Genomic DNA, 25458 nt, shown 5'->3' with positions numbered 1-25458 from the left:
TTAACAAGATGTTGTTGCAGTAGAATCCTTTCTCTGGACTCCAGCTCAGGTGAACATGATCCTCTGTGCTAATAAAGCTCTTCTGTTCCATGCAGGCATAGACTAATTTAAGCAACAACATGCAAATGAAGAACAATAGAGTGAGTAAGCTGGAGCTCCCAAAGAAATTAGCTACAGCCTTCTCTAGGCCCTGTCTCCAAGGAGAGAAGGGAAAGCAGAAAGACAGCTCTGCTGGGTCTAGAGCCTCAGTTACTGGTGTTGGTGTCTCAGAAGGTGAATGCTGCCTGTCTCCCCCTGTCCTGCTCTCAGGGGAGGGCATCAGGCCCATGCTGCAGGCAGCAGAGGAAGATGGTGTAGCTACTGGTAACAAGGTGCTGCTGGAGAAGCCTGTCCTGTAAGCCAGGCTGTGAGCTGCCTGCTGGCAGGAGGAGCAGCAGCACCTCAACTTGGTCCTGGGGCTCAAGGGTCCCACTGAGAGCCCTGGGTGGGAAAGCATAAAGGGAACAGCATTCCTGACAACACAGGACCAGTATCAGTACAAGAGCTCCTCCTCTATCCCAGGCTTTTAAAAGGATCTTGGGGGAAAAAAAAGAAAACAAGCATAAAAAGCCACAAAACTGGATTTGCAGCCTCCAGAAAGAAGCCTGCAGTAAGAGGCTAAACAAGCACAATCCCTTTAGCTTATTACAGAACTGAGAAGCGTTGCAATTCCAGTGTGTAACCTTCCACAAAAGGAAATTACAAAGGGCTGAAGGCTTTTTAGTATGAAAGAGGAAGGGAAAGCCAGCTACATTCACCCACACATGTTCTTAGCAGTGTGAGCAATGGGACCTGTACTCACTACCCTCAGTCCTGCTCTCTTCAGCACACTTTGCTGAAGACCATCTTTTGCACTCAGCACAGAAACAGCTGGGCAAAAGCTGATGCTCAGGCCAATGTGACAGGGCTGAGCAGCTAAAAAGGTTCAGGATTACTCATGAGGCTCAGGTCTAGCTGGCAGGAGGTGGGCAGAGAAAAGGGCTTCTCTCAGCTCTCAAAGGTAAGAGAAATGGCAAGGCACAGAGATTTGCTGTCATAGTTTTCCAGCCAGTTTGGAGAAATTTGCAGCAAACTGTTCCTGCCCTGCCATCAGGCAGGCATATGGGAAAAGTGTCCAGTGGTCAAATGGCAGTCACTTTCTGCATGGCACAGATCCCTTGGCCACGGTTTTGGGCAGAAGGGCCTGCCAGGAATTTGCTAAGAAAGCTGGTTGTAGCGACTTCAGCCTCTCTGGCTTTGTTCTACGGCCAGCTCCACATCTGAGCCCTACTGCACATGTGCCCCACTGCTCTGTGCCACAATGCTACTCCTGGCAGCCTCCAGGCAAGCCCAGTGTGGGAGAGAGAGCTCTGGCCCCGGGTCCAGGCTGATGCTGCTGTGAGCCCTGCAGGATGCAGCCCTGCAGCAGCAGCAGGACCTGCTGCACATGGACAAAAGGCACAGCACAGTTATGCAAGATCTGAAGGGAAGGAGAGGAGGAATCTGGGCTGGGTAAGAACAGAGGATATTTATCAATATAGAGAATTCTTTACACATTCCTTGCTCTCAACACACGCACGCCCATGCCCGTACCAGGCACAGAAGGGCCATTAGTCCATAATACATCCAAGCGGCTTCCCAGGGAGTCTCAGACAAATGGAGGCCACCTTCCAGAGGACCCCCAGCCGTTCCACTAACAGGATGCTGTGTCCTTGGGCAGGGGCAGGTGGAACAGCCGAGTGTCCTCAGGAGCGCTGGGACTTCAGACGGTTCCTGCGGCCGGCCTTGGCCCCGCGCTGCGCTCCCTTCATCAGGCCCTTGAACTGGCCCTGCATTTTCGCTCGCTTCCTGGAGGGAGCAAGGAGAAGGAAGCTGGTTTGGTGCAAGCACTGGGCACACCTAACCCACAGGGATGCTGCTCCAGACTCCGCAAGGAGTGGCACAGCAGATGACAGGGAGCTCTCAAACCCACCAAAAAAACCCTTAACAAAATGCAGGATCAAACCCGTTCCCACCCCTGTGCCCTTCCTGGTTAGCCTCACCTTCTGTTGAGTTTAGCTCTGTTCAGGGGGATGTAGGCATAGGGGTCAAGTTGGCCCTTCTTCTTCACGTCACCTTTACCTTTCTGTGGGAGACAGTGACATGAGAGAAGAGCATGTGTCCCATCCCAGTGCAACCCTGCCACCCGGCTATCCCAAAGACTGTTGCAGTGGGGTGCCAGCTCAGCACACTGCCCTGGAAGCTTATTTCCCACCAACATGTTGCTAGACACCTGCTTTGAGCAGTGAGCAGGAACTGTCCATGGCAAGGATAGGACAGGAACTTTGAAATGGGCTGGCAGTGCTCAGAGATACTGAGTGTTTGGCAACTCCTCTTGGAGCAGAGATCCCCTCCAACCTTGGTGCTACAGGACTAGGCTCCCAGCAAAAATGGTGCTTCCTGCTCCAGCAAAGTCCAAGCATCCCCACAGACAAACCCTGCAACCCCATGGGTCCCTCACCTTGGATCTATACTCTGCACCGAAGGCTGGCTCCTTGTTCAGCGGCCGATGGATCCCAGAGCCTCCAGCTGGAAAAGAGAATGCGTGTTGGAAGGGGGTCTTGGGCCTCCCCCTGCCCAGTTCTAGGCTGTGGAAGTTGTTCCTGTTTTGTCTCCAGCTCTTGGTGTCAGGACAACAGAGGGTGGCCATTTCCCACAAGTAAAATCTCTGGAGAAATGCGTAGAGAACTGTCTGAAATTAATGAAGGTAAATGCGCCTGGGGAGAAATAATCCCAAGCACCAGTTCAGACTGGGGCCAACCAGCTGGAAATCAGCTCTGCAGAGAAGGACATGGGGATCCTGGTAGAAAACAAGTTGTTCATGAGCCAGCAGTGCCCTTGTGGCCAAGAAGGCCAGTGGTGTCCTGGGGTGCATTAGGAAGAGCCAGCAGGTCAAGGAAAGGGATCCTGCCCTAGTGAGGATGCACCTGGAATATTGTGTCCAGTTCTGGGCTCATCAGTAAAGACACACATGGAGCTCACAGAGCTGGGCCAGTGAAGGATTAAGGGACTGGAGCATCTCTCTTATGAGGAAAGGCTGAGAGCTGGGCCTGTACAGACCAGAAAAGAGGCACCTAAAAGGGGACCTCATCAATGTCTGTAAGTATCTGAAGGGAGGGTGTCAAGAGGATAGCACCAGGTTCTTTTCACTGCTGCTGGGCAATAGGACAAGAGGCAATGGCAGAAACTAATGCACAGGAAGTTCTTTGCTGTGTGGGTGACTGTACAGTGGAACAGACTGCCTAGAGAGGCATTCTGGAGTCTCCTACAATGCAACAGGAACCATCTGCATGCAATCATTTGCCATGTGCTCTGGGATGACACACTGTTCTGGCCCTCTGGGGAGCCCCAGACTGGGCACAGGCAGAGGACTTACCCCTATACTGAGAAGAGGTTCCACCCTCAGCTTCCTCATCATCTGGCTCCTCTCTGAACCGACGCTTCTGACTTTTCTTCTGCAGAAAAAGACAGCAGGAACCCTGCAGCTGGTTTGTCTTTACAGTTCTGCCCTCCCATCACCCCCAACCTCCTGCTTCCTCCCATGGGCACCAAGAGACTTTCCAGACAGCACATCCCCATCCCAGACAACTTCCTGCACCCCTCCAAGCAGCTAGCAGTTGCCTGGTGTCCTCACTGGCCTCTTGGGCAGAGCCGCAGCTGCCATGGCACAGGCAGTGGATTGGCAAGGATGAGTTCCCCCAGCATCTCCTCAGGACCACGAGCCCCATACTCACACTGCGGAGCCCCACATCTTGCAGCACATCTGCCATCTCCTCATCTGCTCCTAAGGGACAGGATAAGAAGGTCAGTGTGTGATGAGGGCACGGCAGAGCCCTGGTACTGTGCTAGCCCCTGGAGGGTGTGGCCATAGCAGGGTGCCTCTGCTGAACCAGCACCCTCCCCTGGGCACCAGCCCAGAAGAGAGCCACTCGATGTGACACAAAGCCATACCACTTCCTGCCACTTCCACTCACATCCCCCCAAGATCCCACATGCAGGTGGCAGGATGAAAACCATTCAGAGACCCAGAGCAAGTCTAGAGTGGCCTCTGTCAGTCCAGGTAGTACCTTTGCCTTCATCATCATCCAGCTCCTCTTCCTCTTCATGGATGATCAGGCGTCCGTCCTCAGACATCTGGAAATCATGACTCACTCCTCTGGACCGCTTGGAGCCTGGCTTGGTGGCTGCTCACAGAGAAATGGGTCAGGGCCTGGAGAAGGATCCAATTCTGGGGGCAGCAACCCCCAGGGGTCCCTGTGCATTGCAGCAGCCCCTGCCCCATCCATCCCTCCCTAGCCCCATCTGAAGCTCCACTCCTTACCCAGCACCCGCTGGGACACATTAGGGTCCAGGAAGTTGAGGGGCTCATCATCTTCCCCTTCCTTGAGCCATGCCTGGCCCTTCTGCCGTGCTTGCTTCCTCCACTCCTTGCTCCGATGCCGTTCCTCCTCTTCTTCCTCCTCATCCTCTGAGTCAGCGAGGATCTCCTCCATACTGGTGAAAAGGTGGAAAGCATGACAGAAAATGGTTTAAGCCCAGGGGTGCACCCTGCCCCACAACGAAGAGCAGCCCTGGAGATGTCTCCAGCATCTCTAGAAGCACCGGCTGAGCAGTTGCAGTGCCAAGTCCCCTGTGGGGGCTGCTCTTTCTTCACCCTGAGCGCCCATCTTCACCTGTCTCCTCTGGGCTGTGGTGGTGGTGCCTCCTCCTCATCCATATCTGCAGCTGCTTTCTTCAGGGCACGCTGCTTGCGGCTCCGGGACTCCGCCTTGCGGATGTTCACCAGCACCTTATGGTACTCAGCTGGCAGCAGCCCCTTCACCAGCTCAAAGCTGAGGAAACACACAGAGAGCAGTCAGCACCCACCTTCTGCACTGCTTCCCAGAGCTCCCTCACCACCCCAGGAGACCCTGGCTTACCCAAACTTGCGGATGAACTTGATGAAGAGGTTTCGCAGCTTCATACGGAAGTGGCGCCTCATGTCATCTGAAAGGTTCCCCACAGCCTCCAGCTGTCAGGACAGAGACCCTCAAGACCAAAGCACGCCTGCCTTGGGGACCTAGCCTCCCAACCTTTATCTGCATGGCTACCTTGTTCACCCTGGTGCCATCTCTCCACACCTGCCCCAGGTAAGGCCATGGGGAGCTGTCCATGCTTGGCAGTGCTAGTTCATGGGGCTTTTTTGGCACACCTATGCCAGAATTCAGGTGAGGAGCCTCCTTGCTGCCATCTCAGCCACTGAGATCAAGTTTGTTTCCTTGGATCCCAGGGAGAGTGCAGATGGAGACGCTCCTGTCTGCCCAAGGCAGACACAGCTCTGCCCCACCACCCTCCTCGAGGCACCATGTGTCACCGACATGTTTTATGAAAAATCCTTTCCTTAGGATTTTTCTTCCTGAGGAGCTGAGAGGCCTCAGGAACAAAATGTAAACAATGATTATTTGCTGCTGTGGAATGCAACAGGTGGATCTGTGATTGGTCTCATCTGGTTGTTTCTAATTAATGGCCAATCACAGTCCACCTGTCTCGGACTGTTTTGGTCAGTCTGAGCCTTGTTATTAATTCCTTTGCTATTCTTAGCAAGCCTTCTGATGAAAACTCTTTTAGTATAGTTTTTAATATAATATATATCATAAAATAATAAATCAAGCCTTCTGAAACATGAAGTAAACTTTCTCATCTCTTCCCTCATCCTGGGACCCCCTGCGATCACTGTCACACACCCTGTGCGTGATCTCACCATTGTCTGGACGTGCTTGGCCAGGAGCTTGGTGTCCACCAGCAGCAGTGTGACCTTCAGGAATCCCAGGGCTGCCTTGACCACATCCCGCGTGCGGGAGGCCAGCAACAGGCAGATGTTCTGCAGGAGCTGCTCCACCACACTGAACTCCAGATGATCTGCAAGCACGGCGGGACTCAGCCACAGATGGCTTCCTCCCAGCACCCACCTGGCCTGAAGGGCTCTGCCTCGCTCCCCCAGCCCTCCTGCTCACCTTTGAACTCAAAGAACAGGCGGGTCAGTGCCAGCACAGTGCAGCTGATCATGGTGACTGAGCCAGTGAGCCCCACGTAGATGAGGAGCAGGAACCGCTCCATAGCCTCTGCAAGAGGGGGATGACTCAGGGTCCAACTCAGGGCCCAGCATCCCTGGACCATTTCAGCAGAATGCTCGGCATGGGTCTGACCTCCCTGGGGCCAGAGTGGCCATGGGGCTGAGTAAGTGGAACAGAAGCTCACCTTCAGGAGTGGGTCCAAAGCGGATGAAAGCATGGCCCATCTCCACGAGCAGCATGAAGGCGTTCTTGCGGGCCCCCACTGACACCTCCTTGGTGCACAGGATGACCTGGAGGAACACACACGTCACCACTGCTGCCACTACCACAGCCAGAACCAGCCAGCTCTTGACAGGGACCATGCTCACCTCTGGGACCAGGGCAGTGACAAAAGGCTCGTGCTCTGCAGATAGCTGCTTCACAATGTGGAACAGGCATTTCAGCCGTGGCTGGGGAAAGAAACAGACCAGCACTGGTACACCCAGGGACACACACCTGGTTACCCTGCCACCCATCCCATCCCTTCCCTTCCAGGAGTGGCTGACCGCCACCAGCACAGCCGTTGTTCTCACCCTCTTGGCTGGGGATGCTGCACTCTTGAGCGAGTCCAGCAGTGCTGCCTGCAGGTCCTGGAGGTGGGAGCGTACGAAGGCCTGGCAGGGAGCGTGGGGAGCAGCACACACCTCCTCCAGCACACGGTACGCCTTCTTCTGCATGCTGCGCTCTTTGCTCTGCAGGGACAGCCAACATGCTCCCACTGTCAAGGCAGCCCCTCACCATGATGTCTGAAGGGACACTAGAACCCCACACCACCCAGCAGAGACCTATCCCCTGCTCAGTCCCTAGAGCATGGGTCCAAGCTGGCAGCAAGCAGAAGCACCTCTCAGGGCTGAGGACCAACTCACCTGGAGGGAAGGCTGGATGGTACGGTACAAGGAGTCCAGGGACTGCTCATCAGCATAGGGTGCCATTGCCACTACCAGGTCTAGGATGGAAAGTCTGCAGCAGAGAAAGACACACAGCTGCAGCTGTTAACTGTGGCATCACATCCTGACCAAGCTGGGATGCCAGCTGTGAGTCACATCAAGTGCACAATGGTGGCAAAGCCCACACACGACAATGCCCTAGTGCTGCTCACCAGGAGCATGCCAGGAGTTTTATCCATTAGCATCAGCTCCCAGGTGTTACCTGGCAAACTCAGAGCTCTCAGGACTGGTCAGCTTTGCACTGGCTTTCTCCAGGAATCCGCACACCATCTGCAGGGCAGGCACACAGAGCAGGATCAGAACTGATTGAAGCGAGTGCTTTAACATGTTTACAATCCACCTGGCAAACAACTTGCTAAAGGACTTTGTGGAGACCAGAAGCACCAGTGAGTCCAAAAAGACCTGAACAAATTCACAAAGAGCTTGTGCATGACAGGCCAGATGTGACTGCAAGAGTGGGAAATCCCAGACCATGGGCTGGAGAGGTCTCCTTGCCTATGAGGGCAGAAAGGACTGCTCTCTGATCAAAGCCTTTCTTCCTGTCCTCATCAATCAGGCCTGCACCAAAGCCCCATCAGACGGAGTCCAGGTGGGAGATTCTGGTCCGAGCCAGGACAGCTTGCCCCAATGCCCCACAGGCCTCTCACCTGAGGATCCGTGATGGTCAGGTAAGCACGGACAGTGTCCAGCACAGAGCGGCGCTGAGCACTTGTGCTCCCATCCTCCTCAGGCTGGCTGTACACGTTGAACAGGATGGGCAAGAAATTTTTGGCAAAGCGACCCACTTCTGCACGCTCTGCATCTAGGGAAAGGATGACAGGGGGCTACAGATCAGCATTTCCCCTCCCACACGTGGCAGGAACCCACCACAAGGACCTGTTTTCCCCCCAACCTGTCTCGCAGCCTTTGTGGATGAGGGTGCGCAAGGCCTGGCACACGGTGGGGCGGAGATCTGGGCGCTCACTGATGGCCATGCCCAGGGTGCGGGCCAGCCCCTTGAAGGCCCCCAGCACATCTGTGGGATGGGTGCAGAAGCCAGGAAGCAGAGTCCAGACCTGGAAGGCAAAGGAAAAGGTGGAAGGCCACAGTCTTTGCCCAAGTCACTACTCCCCAGGCTGGTACCAGAGGTACACTATGGCAAGGCTCCCAGGCACTGGTTGTTACCTGCCACTGCAGTGTGTCGTAGATCTTGGCCTCCACACTCTTCCCAGCTTGAGTAAACTCCAGGGCTGCAGAAGAGAAAGAGATGAGTGGAGCAGAAGACATTGCAAAGCCTTGTTCCACCCTAGGGCAGAGAAGGGAGGTCCCACAGAACACTCTGGACTGCTGCGACCCCTAATGTGCTGCTCTCCTCACCTACCTCTGCTTTTCAGGACAGCTGCCAAAGGCAGGAAGTAGCTGGTGAAGAAGCCAAGCCGTGCACCCTGCACATTGTCGCGCAGCACTGGCAGGAGCCAGCTGCGGGGGAAATCCAGTGTTTCCCTGGGGAGGAAAGGCATGGGTCAGGAGGGTGTGGGGCACTACCAGCATCAGCCCCTGGCACAGGGCACCTTCACCCAGCCCCAAAGCTGGGCACAGGTAGGCTTAGCAGCCATACCTGCAACACTGCATGGAGACAGAACGGGAACATAACAGCTGCAAAGCTGCTACCCCATGACTGTACTCACTCCTTGCCATTGATCTCCAGGGGCACAGCTTCCAGTAGCACCTCGGGACCCATGGTGCTCACAGCAGCCCCCACTGCCTGGTCCACTTCAGCAGTGTAGGGAAAGTGTGGGGAGAGACGCAGGTCACACAAGGACTGGAGACACTGCAGGAGCAGGGCAGGACAGTCACAGAAGAGCCATGTGCACAGGCCTGGCACGTATCACTCTGCCTGTCCAGGGATGCCACCTGCATCCTTTTGCTCAGCACGTCCCTGTGCTGAGCATCCCAGAGCTGTGCATGCTCCGGCCACACACAGACAACAGAGCAGGGCAAACAGCATAGCCCTGCTCTAGCTGGAGGGGGCAACACAGCCCAGACAGCAGCACAGCCACTCCACCAGCCTCTATGGATGAATCTGTCCTCCTTTAGCTTGGCTCACCTTCCTCATGATGGGATGGCACTGCTTCCCACATGTCTCAAAGAAGACCTCCAACACTCGCAGAACTTCATCCCATGCTGCATGGAAACGGTATGTCAGCCCTTCCTCCACTGATCTGGGGAGAAGAAAGAAGATGGTCACACTGGCAGTATTCAGGGTGCCCACCAGGCCTGCTAGACCCCATTGAGGACTGGGCAGAGGCTGGTGAGAGCTCAGCCAGACCCATGAGCAGCCCCTCCCACATCCCTGCTCCTCACCTGAACATCTTACAGAGGTAGGCAGCAGGGGCTGGGGCAGATGCAGACACAGTGCCCACATCCTCCATGTGGGGAGCAATACACTCACTCAGGACGGTCTGCAAGGGCAAAGAGGAAAAATGGGACAGCTGTTGGACCACAGAACCCCCAGCCTCACAGGCACAGAGGGGCATACCACTCACTGGCAAGCCCCATGGCAGAGCCCCCCACAGGGTAACCAAGGGTACCCTGTAAACCAGGGTAACCAAGCGGGGAGAGGTGTCTGAGTGTGGTACCTCCAGAGTCTGTGCTGCTGCTGACACCACCTGGGAGTGTGGGGAGAGGAAGCAGTTCATGGCAGCAGAGAAGAGCCGGGGCAGGTGAGCCCAGCACAGGTCCTTCTGCAGCCTGGAGAGGAAAGAAAGGCCAGATTAGAGACCAAGGAGCCACCTCTCCCCTCACCCAGCCACAGCCCCTTGTCTGCACCTGCCCAGGTTGATGTGTGCCCGCTCCATGGTGGACAGCCAGGTCAGCAGTGGCTGCAGGTCACTTGTGCTGGGCACGTAGTCATAGAGAGCCTGCAAAAGCAGAAGGTCGGGTAGGTGGGTGGGTGCTGTGCAACTGCCAGCTCTATCCCTCCCCACACTGGTACCCCACACTCACAGTGATGATCTGGGCATTGAGTTCAGCTGGCAGGCAGGCCACACTGGCCTGGGCACTGAAGAGGCTGTGGAAAGCTTGCATGGCACACGCTGTCACCAGCTGCAAAGGACACTGTGTCAGGAGAGGGGGCTCTGCTTTGAACCCACTGTCCCCCTACCCCAAAGCAAGCTCTGCCCTGGAAAACCCAGCACTACTGCAGCTATGCTGCGTCTGCATAGCCCCCCTCTTCCACAGCAGTCAGGGCAGCAAGTTGTCCTGGGCTCTTTTCCATTTGCATTCTGAATTTCCAGGCGCCCATTTGACAGCTGAGAGAATTTGATCCCTTTCAGAGTGTAGCCCATGGGGAAAGGGTCTACCCTTATCATCCCTGGAGCAGGAACACTCACCACATGGCTGAGGGTCATGACTCGGAGCAAGGTCTCACAGCAGGTCTTCACCACAGCTGCAGGGAAGCAGGGAAGCACATCCCGCAGCAGGGCAAGGACATGCAGGGTGGTGGTGGCCTCCTTGGCACCTACAGGAGCAGAGCAACCTGAGCCTGTGGGACACCACAGCAAAGCCCTGCCCAAGGTAAAGCCCCCATGACGGCAGTGGGGCTGACCCACAAAACCAGGGTGAACACTCCCCTAACTTCTGGGAACAGGAAAGCACCAGAGTGGCGGAGGAGGCTTCAAAACACCATAGGTGCCCCAAAGATATCTCATACTCTCCTAAGCAATCCAGTGTGCTGCAACCTCCCCCTCTTCCCACCACTTATTCTCCCACAGTGGCAGAGTCCCCCACATGCAGCTACAGACCCCATGCTCCAGTGCCCCACACCTCCAGCTTTTTCAATCTCCTGCACACAGAACTTGGCGGTGGAGGGTGCTGCAGGGTGATGCTCAGGGGCTGCATCGCCAAACATGAACTCGCTGCCCCTCAGGACAGAGCACACGCCATACTGTGCTGCTTTCCGCACCTGTGGGAAGAAGAGCCCAGGTGGGTAGAAACTACAGACCCATGGGTACAGCCATCCCCAGAAACAAACCCCCAAAGCAGCATCATGTCTGCTAGAAGCACTGGGCTCTCACCTTGGGCTTGGTATGAACACAAAAGCTCAACAAGCCGTGATAGACCTGCAGGGTGACAGGATAGCTCCAAGCTGCCAAGTCTTGCTTCCGCAGCAGTGTGGCCAGGCAAGAGAGGACCTATGACAAGGAAGCAGCAGGGCCATTAGCATCACCTCACAGAGACATCTTCCCTTCCCTGCAAGGGCCTCAGGCCGAGCACCCAGCACCACCCTACAGCAGCAGCTTTGACCCCAGCACTCAGCAGACACTGGGCAGAGCTGACATGGCTGGCTGCCTCTTGGCTACTCACCCATCGCAGGGCAGAGGTGGAGCTGCTGCAGGCCTGTGAGGACACGATACTCATGAAGGCTTTCGAAGCATCTGAGAACTTTTTAATAAGAACAGGGCTCGGGACCCTGCCAGGAGAAGGGGACATATCAGTAGCGTGAGGAGCAGACAGCTGGTAGCAGTCACAAAGGGGACTGCATCACCAGTTCACCCCAACTGGATTTCTTCCCCAGCTTGGGGAGGGAGGACAGCACTAATCCCTTTCCATGATGGGCTATGGTAGCTGTCTTGCTTCTCTGTGAGCCACTCACCGCTTTAGGACAAGGTTAAGCAGGTAGGCGACAGCAGACAGTGACTCGGGAGACTCCACTGCCTCCAGCGTGGTCATCTGGGAACAGAAGGTGGCTAAGGGATGGGGTGCAGGGGGTCCCACCAAGCCAGCGCTCCCCCAACCCCTGGGGAGAGGGAAAAGAAACCAGGAGCAGCCCAACAGCATCTCTGCTGGACAAAGCCACTCAGGCTACAAGCACAGACCTTTCTCTATCCCTCCTCAGAGCCCACCCACGCTGCCAGCAGCAGCTCCCCTTGTGCCCCTTCCACACAACCAGCACTCACCAGTGCAGCAAAGTATTCCGTCTCGCTCTCCTTGCCGCCCCGGGAGCGGATCACCTCTGTCACAGCCGCCAGCACGGCACAGATCTGTGAGCAGCCAGCAAAGCAGGTCAGCATCTCTTAGCCTCACAGCCAGGGGCTCACCCCCACCAGACACCCCCCCTCCCCAGCCCTGCTCTGCCCGTACCTCTTTGTGAGCAGCGGAGTTGGACTCCCAGAAGCGCTGCACCTTGCTGAAGGTGATGTTGGTGCAGTCGCTCAGCCCGCTCAGGAAGGTGCCGGAGGATTTCTCTGTGGCAGCCTCCTCAGCACTGCCCTCCTCTATACGCTGGGCGCTGTCACTCGCCCGCTCCAGACGCAGGGACCCCGACTGCAGCTCATTGTGCAGCTTCACTGCATCCACCGTCAGGTTACTTTTCTCTGCAGGGTGAGAGATGTGTCAGAACTGAGGAGTCGCACTGCTCCACCATACACCCCAAAATGCCCCACGCTCCCCTCCCAGCCAGACTGGCTTGGCTGGAGCTCATATCCAGCATGTGGAATACAGGTGCTGCTTTGCCCCAACGGGCAAAAGCACACAGATAACTATAAAGAGCTCCTCGTTCCTGTGCAAAGAAACCAGAGCACAGTCCAGTCATCTCTGATGGAAGAGAGCATCATGCCCACTCAAATGTGCGCCTGTGAGCCAGAGTTTTAACACTGAGGTGCTTCTTGTACTCTGCCCTATTTATCCTCTTCCACCTGAAACCCTAACAACCAGACAGCCAGGAGAAATGCTGCATGTCCCTGCGAGTCCCAGCCATCAGCCTGCAGCCAGCATCTGCAGGAGAAAGATTTCCTTGGCCAGGAGCAGCTGGTGCTCTCAGAGTCCCTGCCACACTTTGGTTCACCTTCCCCATCATATGGCCGGCTGAATGTTAGTTTGTCACGCTCCTCCTCACACAGCAGCGCTTAGAGGTATGGACATGGGCTTTGGGGAGCCTCGCTGGGCGACAGGCACCGCAGCCATGTGGTGCCCCATTCTGCTTCTGACGCCCAGCGTCACTGCGAGGTTAACTCCTTATACCGCGGCCTCCCAGGGGTTGTCCTCTCAGGTTTGCTGCCTCCGCCTACCCTGGAACTGTCAGCGGCTCCGCTCTCACTCCTGCCCCAGCCCCAGCTCCCGTAGGACCCCAAGGTTCGCCCCACAGCTCTCCGCGCCCCTGCACCCGTCCGGGAAGAGTCAGGCACATATCAGGAGCCGCCTGCCCCTGCCCTTACCCTTACCCGCCGGCCGGCTGCAGAAGCGGCTGCGGGCAGCCAGACGATGCTGGCGGGTCTCGGGGTTGGAGTCGCTGCTGTGGCCCTTCCGCCAGCGCTTCAGCTTGGCCGCGGCTCCCGAGCGGAGCCTCCCGCTCCGCGCCATGCTGGACCCGGTTCCACGTGCGGCCGCGCCCAGAGCCCTATTTCCGCTTCCGGCGCCAGCCGCCATCTTGAGTGAGGGCAGCCGTCAGGGAAGGCCGCGTCCCGGCCGAGTGGGGGAGAAGCGGTGTCGGGGAAGCTCAGCGGGATCGTGCCCAATCGGGACAGAGTTGGGAGACCCGAAGGGCCCAGGGCCAGCCACCGGCAAGAGCCCACCAGACATCCCCGTACCCGAGCCGCAGCCCTGTAAAATCGCTTAGACCAAGCCCGTAGCCCCGGCCGAGGAGTCACGTGTTACGCATAACGGAGTATCGTGACGTCACGGTGACGCCACGCCCTGAAGGTCGCACCGCCCTTCCCGGCCGCGCCATGTGGTACGTGCGCCTCCGCCTGGCGCGCGTTCAGCGCATGCGCCTCCCCCCTCCCAGCGGCGGTGCGCGGGGTGGGGCGGGGCCGAGCGGGGGCGTTAATCGCGCGCGGCAGCGGCGTGAGGAGCAGCGCGCCCCGGTCCCTCAGCCCGCCATGGCCGCCGCGTACCGGCTCGTCCTCGTCCGCCACGGCGAGAGCGCCTGGAACCTCGAGAACCGCTTCAGCGGATGGTACGACGCCGACCTCAGCCCCGCTGGGCAGCAGGAAGCGCGGCGCGGTGGCGAGGCCCTCCGAGGTACCGGTGGACCAGGGAGGGGGTGCTAGCCATGAGGGGGGTCGCGGGAGACGGGGGAACGGGATGCGGCCTAGTGCGGCTACGTCGAGCCTCACGGGTGCTGGTTTGGGGCTCTCTGATGCTGGGCGAGGGTCTCCAGTGCCGGGTCGGGGGTTCAGTGCTGCTGGGAGAGTCGTAGGTAGCGCAGTACGTTGGTTATCTGGTATCGGTCGCGTCCTGGCCGCCGCCGCTTTCTGTAAAGACGAGGACGCGACCGGTACCGGTGCGGTGAGGCCGCCACCCTTGCCCTTTTCACCGATTGCATAAGGCTGGGCACTCACCTTCCTGGTCTTTCCCCGCCTCCCCCTTTCCCCGTATTTTCTAGATGCCGGCTATGAGTTCGACATCTGCTTCACCTCGGTACAAAAACGGGCGATCCGTACTCTCTGGACCGTCCTGGATGCCATTGATCAGATGTGGTTACCCGTTATCCGGACCTGGCGCCTAAATGAGAGGCACTATGGGGCTCTTACGGGTTTGAACAAGGCTGAGACAGCAGCGAAGCATGGTGAGGCGCAGGTCAAGATCTGGAGGCGCTCCTATGACATCCCTCCGCCTCCCATGCAGTCTGACCACCCCTTCTACAGCACTATTGCAAAGGTAAGACCCATTGCTCTTTGACTGCCTTGCTACGAATCTCTTAAAAGTCACCTGCAGTATGGCCTGGGTTCCTGTATAAGGTCTTCTGTTTCTCTGTTGCATTATGTGGGGCTGTCGTGCATGGTGCTGGCAGACTTTAGTCAGGGTTTCTTCTGTTTCTTCCCTATGGAGTTGAACCCCTGGGCATTGTACAGACAGATCCAAAGAAGAGAGCACAATATCTCTGTTAATCATTAGTGCCATGACCCATTCATGGATGTTTGCTCTGGTTTCTTTGCCCGGATAGGCAATGTATGGCTTTCTTCAGGAGGGCTTATGGCCCTGACTGTGGCTTGTTGCAGCTCCAAACCTCAAAGACACTTTCTTGCTTCCAAGCCTGGCTTTGCTTACATGTAGTGGGTCCCCAGGTAGGGAATCTAGGGGAGAGACAAAATCTTGCCACCTTCTTCCCACACTGGATGGGGGCACTGGGCTGCTATGTGAGCATGGTCGTTCTCCCAGGATCGCCGCTATGCCGACCTGACAGAGGACCAGCTGCCAACGTGCGAGAGCTTGAAGGACACCATTGCCCGGGCTCTGCCTTTCTGGAATGAGGAGATCGTCCCACAGATCAAAGAGGGCAAACGAGTCCTTATTGCTGCTCATGGGAATAGCCTGCGTGGGATTGTCAAGCACCTGGAAGGTAGGTCACCCCTGCAGGGGTGTCCCAGGGATCCCTCCTTCCCCAGCTGCCACTGTGGGAAGGTGCAAGAGTGACGGCACTGCTGTGTTTGCAGGCATGTCAGAAGAGGCCATCATGGAGCTGAACCTGCCAACTGGCATCCCCATTGTCTACGAGCTGGACAAGAACCTGAAACCTGTCAAGCCCATGCAGTTCCTGGGGGATGAGGAGACCGTGCGCAAGGCCATGGAGGCCGTTGCTGCTCAGGGCAAGGCGAAGAAGTGAGGGCAGGCAGCAGAGCACCACGTAGTAGAGCCCCCTGCCATCCCCCACCCCTCTGTTCACACCCCCACAGTTGTAGGAACTCGGAGCTGTGGAGCTGGAGGTGCTCCCCATGGTTAGGCCCATTCCCTCAGACCAGGCTCCCCTCTGCAGATAGCCTGGGGGCTCTGGGGTGAGGGCTGGACATGGAGGTCTGGTGTGAAGGGGAGCCCTGTCTCTGCCAGGCAGCAACCCCACACCTGTCCGTGCTGTGATCCCAACCCTCAGACCCTGTCTGCAGAGGGACAGGCCAAGCAATCCCTTGCTGTGCCAGGCTCTTCCTTTGCTTTGCATCCCTGGCAGCTCTCATCACCTGTTTACTGTAGTTTCGTCACTTGATTTAGTCCTCCTGGGAGCAGTGAGGCAAGTGCAGTGCTGGCAGTGACCAAGGTGGGTACCCCATCCCCTTGTGGGTGTGTGGCACAGTGACTGGGATGCCACTGGAAGGGTTGTGTTTTGGTGCACAGGGTACAGCACCCCAGGGTGGTACTCACGACTCTGGGCCCGGCTCTGCCAGCCCCTGCTTTAACTACTGCTTTAACTATACTGCCTTCAGACGAGGGTGAGGGAGAGGGAGCGTGTTGCCTGGAGGTCTGTGCGACATGCTTCCTGCAGCTGATGCCCATCCTCATCCTGCTGGTGAAGCAGGTGCTGTTGTGTCCCATCCCTCACGTTTGTGTATGTGGCCTGTCACTGTGGCCTCCCCCCCTGCCGGTGTCGTGAGCCTGGGCTTGCACAGGGTCAGTGTAACTGTCCAACCATAGCAGCAGTCTTGTTCCAGTTCAATAAAGGAGTAATGCGCAATAAGGAAGTCTCCACGTGTCTCTGGGCCATGTGGGCTCCCTGCTGCCAGCATGTGTGCATGCAGCAGTCACTGCTGGGCACAGACGTGAGCATGTGGAAGCTGTGCCAGACTCAAGGGGCAAAGCTCAGCTCTGCAATCTCTGCCCAAGAGGCTGATACCCTGCTATGCTCTGGTTTTTGGGTTCTGTGTGTGCCACACCCTCATCCCCAAGGGCCGGGCAGGGCATGCATGTGTGGCCTGAGGAGATATGTCCCTAGGCTGTTCTCAGCCACAGCCCTCACGGGTGAGCCAAGACAGGCTCTGCTCCAGCCTTGAGTCCTACGTGGGGAAACCAACCTGGTGAGGCGAGTGCCCAGCACAGCTGCAGCCCAGGGCTCTGTGCTGTTGGTGTCACTGCATCACTCCCCTTCACCAGCAGTGAAAATGTGCTTCCTTCTGCCCCTGGTGCTGTGCTGCAGGAGCCAGCAGCATAGAGCCCTGGGTGCCCCCACTGACTGTAAAGAACAAAGCAGGAAGCTCTCAAAAAAAATTTATTATCCACAAGTAGCAAACTTCTCCTGGCAGTGGAGGCCTGGCTGAAGCTGTGAAGGAGGTGGGAGCCCAGGGGCTGCTCTGGCCCCACAGGCCCCAGTGCTGCAGCCCCCTGCCCCCCTCCGGTGTTATGTCTGCAGGAACTGGGGCTGCACCCGGGCCACCTTACGGAACTCCTTGGTGTGTGTCCGTGGGCACTGCATCTCACACCAGCTGATGGGCACCATCTGCACCCCTGGGGACACAGGGGTGTCAGGGTCGCTCCTTCCCAAACTTGCATTCCTCCATGTGGAGATGGAGGCAGCTGCATCAGCTGCCCCTAAGGCAGGGATGAAGCAGAACTGTTTCAGCCCAGACCCTGTCTCTGTCCCAGTTCTGTCCCTACCTGCCTCACTGCGTGCCACCACCACACCCAGCTCGTTCTCTGCTGTGCTCAGCAGGTAGTTGGACTGTGCATCCCCCAGGGAGATCTGGGTGGACAGGGGTTAAGGGCAAGACTTCCACAAGGGAGCTTGAGGCAACCCACTGTCCCTGAGAGGGAAGGATACAACTTTGGCCAGGACGATGTCACTGGGGCGGAAGCTCTTGTATACTTCTACCTGCACAGGAGAGAGCAGGCAATGCCACACAGCACCAGGCTGCTGTCAGTGGGGGGACAGGGCAAGCAGAAACCAGGGGGCAACGGGTATAGAACAGTTCCTGGCAGTGGCTCACTGACCTTATCCTTCTCCGTGGCTCGGATATCTTCTCTCCTGAAAAAGGAGATGGAGGGATCTGAGTGCCAATGAGCACAGACGACTCAACAGCCTGTGGCAGAAGCTGTCCCAGCCTCCCTGGGTGCTCACCAGGGCCTGCTGGACACCAGCCCAGTGCTCAGGGCAGAGCTCCAGCTCAGGGCAGCCAGTTGCACTGCCCACAACAGCCTTCCTCCCCCTGAAGGGAGGGGATCCTAACCTTTTCCCTACCGTATGGTGCCTCGGAAGGTGGATTTCAGCGGTGTGGAGCCAACATACAGGATGTGGACCTTGGCAAAGCGAGAGTTAATACTGCAGACCTGCATGTAGGGAAAGGGAACTCAGCGGTCCGGGCAGGGAAAGGGCAGAGAGCAGGCAGGGCTGCATGGGGAGCTCAGGTCTCACTTGGCCTCCTCCAGCCTGTGACCAAGCAATGGTGGGACACCTGGCAGCAAGCCAGGTGAGGAAGATTATACTTGTGCAATTCGAGGCACCAGAATAAGGCTGAGACCCACAGTGATCCCAGTCCCTCTACCGCCACCAGGAACATAAGAAAACTAATCCCTGGTCTGTGTCATCCTTTCTACAAGCTGCTTGAGACACTGATCTGCATGCTCCCTGCCCCAGAAAGAGTTATGAAATGACAGCAGAGAAAATTACCCCCTCAAGCCCACCTCAGTCCCAAGGCAGGGGTCTCTCATGGCAGTACCCACTTTCTTTGTGAGTGAGGGACTCAAGGGAGCCCCTGTCTGCTCCTGCCCTGGTGGGAGTTGTACAGAGGGGACTAAGAAGCTCAGGAACTCCTCACCCCACCCTATCCGTGTGCAGGACCGAAGCTCAGTATGAGACAGAGTCGAGGCCCATGCAGTTTGTCAATGCAGCGCTCCAGTGCCCCACCTTGCATGTCACTACAGCCCCTACGTTGGGCAGGAGCTGGGACTCGCTGTCTCTCACCACCGACACCACGGGCAGCTGCAGGGCAAGACACGAGGGTCAGCACAGGGCACAGCTCGGGTACAGGATCACCAGCCGAACCCCATCGGAGTCCGATTCCCCGTGGCAGCCCAGTCTTCAGGGAGGCCGTGCAGCCTGGGCGCACAGCACTCAGCCCTGGGGAGGAGCAGCCGTGCCGCGGCCGCGCTCACCTCGTTGTCCTCATTCTTTCTCTCCAGACAGCCAGCCAACGAGGAAAAGATGAAACCATGACGAATGTAGGTCCCGCTACCAGCCGTGGCCTCCTCCGTGCTGCACAGCCGCTCGCCTGCGACACAGGGGCTCAGGGGCTGCCGGGGACCCGGGCACAGCGCTCGCTCCCAGCCGGCCTAGTGCGGGGCATCCCCGGGACAAACTCCCCCGCACGGCCTCGTCCCTTACTCCTCTCCTAGGCCACCGCGTCCCCTTTCCGAGCAGTAGCAGCCCCAGCCCCAGGAGCCCCGGCCCGCCCCGGGGCGCACTCACCAGGAACGCAGTAGCGTGCGGGAGGCGCCATGCCCGCTGCCGAGAGGGGGTCCCCAGAAAGCCCTCACCCTATTGGTTCCAGACATCAATGGTCCGTTGTAAGCGTCGCGGCTATTGGTTCTCGCCTACCCGGCGTGAGGCATGCTGGGAGCTGTAGTCCGGTGACGGCAGACGGTGCACCCGGCATGCCGTGCGCGGGCGCTGCCCGTGGGCCGGCGGGGCCCGGGCATGGAGGCGGCGGGCGGCGGGCGGCGGGCCCAGGTCGGCGGCGCTGGGCGGGGGTGTCAGGGCCTTGCGAGAGGCTGTGGGCTTGTAGGGGCTGTGGTTGCCGTGGGGCTGGGCGGCGACACAGAGGTGCTCTGGGGCGGGGAGCGCGGGGGCCGGGAAGCGATGGGGGGTGCTCCGTGTGCTGTGGGGCAGGAGGCGCTTGCGCGGAGCCGGGAGGCCGTGGGGTCTGTCGCCATGGGATGCACTTGGGATGGGAGGCAGCGCGGGGAATGCTACTGGTCTGGAGGGGCCGGGATGCTGCCGGGCAGGGAGAGCCGGCTGTTTCGGGGCTGGATGCGGTGGGGCTGTAGGCGTGGGCAGCCTTTGAAGATGGGGCTAAATAGCGGAAAGTGTCTTGGCGCTGTGGGGCTGGGTGCTACTGACCCGCGGGAGCCGGGCGCTGTAGAGCCACCGGAGGGTGCCACAGGGCTGCGCCTGGGTGCCTGGACCTGGCAGGGGAAGGCCTCCTCTTTGCCTGGCGTGGGGCCAAATCCAAGGATCCCCACCCCTCGGCTGTGAGGTTGGCAGTGCTCTTGCCTGTGCTGGTGTTTGCTGTCCCATTCCCAGGGTCTCGGTGCCCCGCTGGGATGTGGGCACGGCCATGGGCAGGGCGAGGGCTGGATCCCAGTGCCCGGCTGGACAGGGGAAAGTTGCGTGGCTCTGGTGGAGCCTCATCTCTGAGGTTGTGCTACTGTCTTCAGGCAGCTACCTGGGGACAGTGGGTCTTGCTCTGGAGCAGGCTGGCTGCCTCCCCTGTGGGTTTCCTGCCCAAAGCTGCCGTTATTGTAGGTGAGGAAGCTTCTCCGGGGGGCAGGAAAGTGCTGTGTCTTTGTAGGAAAGGGCTGACCTCAACACCTGCTTCTGGCTGCAGCATTTTGTCTTTTACCACCCTGACAGCACAGGGATGTGTGCCACCCAAAGGCTGCACCTCAGGAAGTTGTTGCTCCACTTTGCACCTGCTGAGTTTCAAAGAAAAGCTCTTGGCAAACCAAAGGGGAAATGTGGAGAAAAGGGTGATGCAGGCATTTGCATATCCGATCTCTCCCATACCAGGGCAGGAGCCATGTCTGTGACCTGGAATGGGCTGCTGTGTCTGGGGTCCTCATATCCAGCAGATCCCAGCCTTGGGGTGAACCCCACAATTCTCAGGCAGGTGGGGGAGAGCCCTGTCTCCTTTGGGCAGCGCATCTGGATGCTGCAGCTTCTGCCCTCACCCTCCCTGCTGCACCTTCCCTGTGCTGGTGGGCACAGCAGTGCAGAGAGACAATCCCTCCTGGAGGGACTCTGAGCTCTGGCACCAGTGCCTGGCCCCAGGCCAAGACGAGTGCTTGGCCCAGGCACAGAACGTGCCTTGGCAGGACCCTGGGGCAGCCTCGCTGCTTAATATTGATGGGTATTGCCTGCACGGAGGCCTGGGGCCCCCAGCCCTGCAGATCGTTTTCCCATGTGCTGGGCCAGATCGGGTTCCTTGTCACTCCCAGCAAAGCTCTCAGGCAGGACAAGGGGCTCAGCAGGCAGGGGACCATTGGCCCAGAGCTGTCCCTGGGCCTCTCATTTGCTGGTGTGTGGCACTGTTCAAGGATCCAGGCAGGGAGAAGGAGGAAGTGTTGGGACTCTTGGGAGTGAGGCTGTGGGGTTGGGCGGGTGGCCTCTGCAACTTGGTCCAGAGGCTGAGGTGAAGGGAAATAGCGTCCTTCACTTTAAGGAGGGACTAGGGGAGGAGGGGTAATCCTTTACTGGCTCCTCCACATTTTCCTTGTGTGGATTTCCCTATTCATGAACATGTTGGGAAGGGCTGAAATCATCCCTGGAAATGGCCCAGCATCCTGGATGTTCATGTCTTCTCTGGTTTCCTCTGAGTCAGACTCTCCGCGTCACTCCCCCAGCCCCCTCCCCGCTGGGAAAGACGAGATGGGACCAGAGAGCACCTGAGCCCAGATGCTGAGGGGCCTGTGCCCCCTGCTCCGTGCAGAGAGACATCCCGGCGACAGCAGCCCCGCAGCCTCCAGGAGCCTGGGCTCAGCTTCTCCAGCTCGGCATCCTCGTCAGTTCAGGGAGCTGCACTGCCGGCATCAGCGCGTCAGGGAGGGGAAACCCCTCCCGAGGGACAGCCAGGCAGCAGGGTGGCCTGCCCACGCCGAGCTCCTGTCCCCCCAGGCGTGGTGTGACAGGGATGAGGAGCCGGCAGCGGATGTTTGCCGCGGTGATGCGCCTGCTCCTCAAGTGCCTGCGGCTGGGGCGGCGGCGGCGCTTCAGGCTGGTGCGGCAGGTGGAGCAGCTGTGGCACTACGGGCACCTCTGCCTCCGCTCCCTGCTCTACAACTCCTTCACCAACGGCGATGTGGTGCTTGACTCTCTCTTCGAGCCGGTCTACTGGCTGGTGGACCATGTCACCCGATGGTTTGGTGTGGTGAGTCCCCCTCATGGGGCAGGGTGCACGTGGTGCTGGGGCAACGGGCTCAGGCCTGCCTGTGCTTCAGGCAGGAAGTGAGCTGGGGCCTCTGTGTGGTTCAGGTTGGTTTCCTCCTGCCCGTGCCTCTTCCCAGGCAGCAAGGGGCAGGGGGCTGCTCACTCCAGTAACCAGGTCCCTTTCCTGTAGGTGTTTGTGGCACTGGTGATTGGGCTGACGAGCTCTATTGTGGCCATCGTGTACATCTGCCTGCTGCCCCTCATCCTGCAGACCTACACACCTGCCTGGATATGCTGGCACCTCGCCTATGGACACTGGAACCTCATCATGATTGTCTTCCACTACTACATGGCTATCACCACTTCACCTGGGCACCCACCACAGGTGAGGCACCACATGAGCTACAGATGGTCACTGGGAACAGCCTGATGATGTTGCAGAACACATCTAAACTGGGGAAGCTAGCCTGGGCAGTGCAGAGTGGGGAGGCAGCAGGGCAGCACAGAGGAGAACAGGAGTGTGAGATGAAGGGTTTAAGATGCACAAATCTCTTCTGATCTGTGCACAGGCCAAGAATGACCTCACCGGTGTGTCCATCTGCAGGAAATGCATTGCCCCTAAGCCAGCTCGCACCCATCACTGCAGCATCTGCAACAGGTAGGACACCCTCCCTCTGCCTGGGGCAGCCTTTGGGACCCCGTTCCTCACCCCCTGCCCAGTATGAGAGAGGGGCCCTTCTCTGCTCTGCCACCTCCTTGCCCTGTCGCTTGTAGCCTGCAGGGCTGGGGGGTGCCTGTCCCCTCCCAAACACACCACTGGCTCTGACACTGGCACTGGTCTCCTCTCTCGCAGGTGTGTGCTGAAGATGGACCACCACTGCCGTATCCTTCTGCAGTACTAACCAGTGGCACACTCCTGGAGGGAACCAGCACTGCTTCCCCCTTCTCTCCCAGTCCCTTCTCTTGAGGAGACAGCCAGCATAGGAATGGGTGATGGGAGCAGGGCCCAGAAGAACTGTGTGGTCCCTGGGTTGGGTTTGGACCCATGGTCTGTCACAGTTATGTACCTTTAACCCCAGAGGCAGCCTGGCTAAACAACTGTGTGGGACACTACAACCACCGCTACTTCTTCTCTTTCTGCTTGTTCATGACCATGGGCTGCATTTACTGCAGCATCAGCGGCTGGGACATGTTCCGGGATGCCTACGCAGCCATTGAGGTGAGCAGCTTCTCCTGCCACGCACCAAGACTGCCTGGCTTCCCCAGGCTGAGCTTGCAGAGCAAGGCTGGGCCAGGCCCAGCCATATAGTGACTTTGCTTCCCCTCTTCCTCCTCCTGCAAGGCCCCCAGCTGCTCTGGTCCTGTGGGAGTGTGAGGGAAAGGGTCCCTGTCCCACTTCTCTGAGACACATAACTGGTGCCCTGTTTTCCGTCCCCCTAGAGAATGAAACTGCTTGAGAAGGAGAGACTGCAGGTGGCTGCCAACCAGGTGGGACATCCCTGCCCCCCAGCTGCTCCAGGCAGTGTGGAGCAGAGCTGCTGTGCAGGCTGGGTCCTGCTTGGGGCTCCGTTCTCAAGGAGCACCCCACATCAGAACCAGCCCCCATGTTCATCTCGCATGTCAGAGAGCTGGGGCTGGTTAGGCAGCTCTGCTATGGACAATGCCTCCAGCAGCTTGGGGTCTGCCTCTCTGCACCCATCTTCCAGGGGTCTGGGTTGGTAACAGCTTCTTGGCATGTGCTGCTCAGGCCATGGTCTCCTGGTGAAGCTGCAGCACTACATACACATCTCTCCATGACCACCAGCTGCAGTGTCCTGACCAGGCCATGGCTGCTCCCTGCCCCCTTACCTCCAGCCCACTGTTCCTCACACCTGTGCCAGCTCTGGGTGTCTGTCTGTCTGTCTCGTGGCTATCCCAGCTGCCTCCCCCTCACCCTGGCTGTTGCATTAGTTCCAGCTGCAATCCTTTCTTGCTGTCCAAGCCCTGCAGCAGGGAAGGGTGCAGAGATCCCTGTCTGGCTTCAAGCTGTAAAGCAGTTTGGGTAATCCTCCCCATCTGGTCCTTTTTCAGACATACTACCAGACCCCACCACCCACCTTCTCCTTCCGCCAGAGAGCTTTCCACAAGAGTGTGGTCTACCTCTGGGTCCTGTGCAGGTGAGGGGGCCCAGGGGCTGGGGAAAACAGAATGAAGCCTATGACATTGCTCGCCATCTACCTGTAGCTGGGCTTGCTCACTCAAGCTCAGATGTTGCTGCCCTGCCAGCCTTTGGGCCACAGAGGAGAGATTTTGTCTCTGTCACATGAGATTAGACAAGCCGACCCACTTAGGTGGCTGTGGGTGCGGGGAGGCAGCCTCAGCCCCTGCCAGCTGCAGTGCCAGGGAAGGAAGGCCTGTGTTCCACCTGCTGTCCCTTGTCATACCTAGCTCGGTGGCACTGGCCCTGGGTGCCCTGACGCTGTGGCACGCTGCCCTCATTACCCGTGGGGAAACAAGCATTGAACGGCACATCAACAGAAAGGAGAGGCAGAGACTGCAGAAGAAAGGCAAGGTGAGCATAGCCCACGGCACGGGGGCTGGCTGGGGCAGAGCCAGACGTGATGCGCCTTTCCCTGTCCTGCAGGTCTTCAGGAACCCCTACAGTTACGGCAGCTGGGATAACTGGAAGGTGTTCCTCGGTGTGGATGTGCCAAGGTAAAATCCTGGGGAAGCCCCTGCCTGACAAAGTGGTGGTTTAGCAGCCCTTGGGGTTGTAGAGACAACAGGGGCTCTCCTTGGGCTGCTGAGGGAGAGGACAACAGTGAACACTGATCCCACACTGCACTGGGCTTTCTAAGGTGTGGAGAACATGGACATCATTGGCCTTGTGCCTCAGAAGCCCTGTGTGGTGACAAGGTGGCCTGCCCAGCACACCTTTGCCAAGAGAATCTGAGCTGAGGAGCTCAGCCATTGTGGCAGCTCAGGATATCGTTCCTCAGAGCTGAAAAGCACCAAGACTTCACCTTTTGGCTGTGGCCTTACTTTCCCCACAGGCACTGGCTCACCCGTGTCCTGCTGCCCTCTCCTCACCTGCCCCATGGGACAGGCCTGAGCTGGGACCTGCCTCCCTGCGTGACGGAGCAACGTGCGCCACTCCTGGCAATCTGAGGCCCTGTGCTCTGGACATCCCTTCCTGCAGGCAGGGGAGCATGTGGGGAACCCACTCCACACTGCAGCTTCCTTTGGCCAAAGTGCCTGGCAGAAGGCTGGCACATATCACTGACTGGAGCCAGAGCCATGGGAAACTCTATGGACAGTGTTGGTGCCTGGACACCTGCCCTCTTGGCTCTTGGTGGCTGCAGGCAGCCCAGGGGCGAGGTGGCAGAGCTGCTGCTCCCTGCTCCAGCTGGACGGTGCTGCCCTCATTAGCGCAGGCACGGGCCAGCATTGGCCCAGCTCTGCTCTCTGAAGGGCTGGGCGCAGAGGATGACACCCCCAAGTGCTCCCCAGGGAGTCTTTTTAAGACCATCTACTAAATACTGTTTTTTTTAAGGGAGTC

General features: G+C 58.2%; 4 protein-coding genes across 8 annotated transcripts; 2 read left to right on the top strand and 2 right to left on the bottom strand.

The window, feature by feature from the left end:
- Positions 1-1536: 1536 nt before the first annotated feature.
- On the bottom strand, positions 1537-13451 carry RRP12 (ribosomal RNA processing 12 homolog; the record flags this gene model as incomplete). Of its 2 annotated transcripts, none has more annotated exons than XM_084210736.1 (34): positions 1537-1866; positions 2061-2143; positions 2519-2586; positions 3434-3512; positions 3792-3841; positions 4125-4241; positions 4379-4551; positions 4731-4889; positions 4977-5068; positions 5798-5955; positions 6051-6158; positions 6295-6400; positions 6479-6559; positions 6683-6841; positions 7016-7109; positions 7299-7366; positions 7744-7898; positions 7989-8151; positions 8261-8325; positions 8457-8578; positions 8764-8906; positions 9183-9297; positions 9440-9537; positions 9715-9826; positions 9905-9996; positions 10082-10180; positions 10468-10595; positions 10901-11039; positions 11152-11268; positions 11441-11546; positions 11730-11806; positions 12034-12117; positions 12218-12450; positions 13297-13451. In XM_084210736.1, 34 exons carry the CDS (start codon positions 13433-13435, stop codon positions 1764-1766), a joined length of 3885 nt encoding a protein of 1294 aa, XP_084066862.1. In that variant the 3' UTR covers positions 1537-1763. The 2 variants fall into 2 exon arrangements, with proteins under 2 accessions (XP_084066862.1, XP_084066863.1); XM_084210737.1 differs by having other exon boundaries at positions 13291-13435.
- Positions 13452-13785: 334 nt separating this feature from the next.
- On the top strand, positions 13786-16523 carry PGAM1 (phosphoglycerate mutase 1). Its single transcript, XM_084210735.1, has 4 exons — positions 13786-14095; positions 14460-14734; positions 15236-15416; positions 15511-16523. Exons 1-4 carry the CDS (start codon positions 13801-13803, stop codon positions 15678-15680), a joined length of 921 nt encoding a protein of 306 aa, XP_084066861.1. The 5' UTR covers positions 13786-13800; the 3' UTR covers positions 15681-16523.
- A 515-nt stretch (positions 16524-17038) lies between these two features.
- On the bottom strand, positions 17039-19291 carry EXOSC1 (exosome component 1). The gene is made up of 8 exons (XM_084210551.1): positions 19245-19291; positions 18932-19047; positions 18684-18758; positions 18018-18106; positions 17771-17804; positions 17601-17651; positions 17438-17522; positions 17039-17287 (listed from the first exon to the last, which is right to left on the bottom strand). The coding sequence occupies exons 1-8, from the start codon at positions 19273-19275 to the stop codon at positions 17181-17183; spliced, it is 588 nt and encodes a 195-aa protein (XP_084066677.1). The 5' UTR covers positions 19276-19291; the 3' UTR covers positions 17039-17180.
- Positions 19292-19424: 133 nt separating this feature from the next.
- On the top strand, positions 19425-25421 carry ZDHHC16 (zDHHC palmitoyltransferase 16). Of its 4 annotated transcripts, XM_084210449.1 has the most exons (11): positions 19425-19505; positions 21376-21921; positions 22111-22305; positions 22490-22578; positions 22774-22802; positions 23006-23139; positions 23361-23408; positions 23991-24076; positions 24348-24471; positions 24544-24614; positions 24953-25421. In XM_084210449.1, exons 2-11 carry the CDS (start codon positions 21685-21687, stop codon positions 25065-25067), a joined length of 1128 nt encoding a protein of 375 aa, XP_084066575.1. In that variant the 5' UTR covers positions 19425-19505; positions 21376-21684; the 3' UTR covers positions 25068-25421. The 4 variants fall into 4 exon arrangements, with proteins under 4 accessions (XP_084066575.1, XP_084066576.1, XP_084066573.1 ...); XM_084210450.1 differs by lacking the exon at positions 23361-23408; XM_084210447.1 differs by having other exon boundaries at positions 24348-24614.
- The last annotated feature ends 37 nt before the right edge of the window (positions 25422-25458 follow it).

The sequence above is a fragment of the Fringilla coelebs genome (genome assembly GCF_963513975.1).
Source record: "Fringilla coelebs genome assembly, chromosome: 8".
NCBI classification, from domain to species: domain Eukaryota; kingdom Metazoa; phylum Chordata; class Aves; order Passeriformes; family Fringillidae; genus Fringilla; species Fringilla coelebs.
This window is presented reverse-complemented; position numbering and strand designations above follow the sequence as displayed.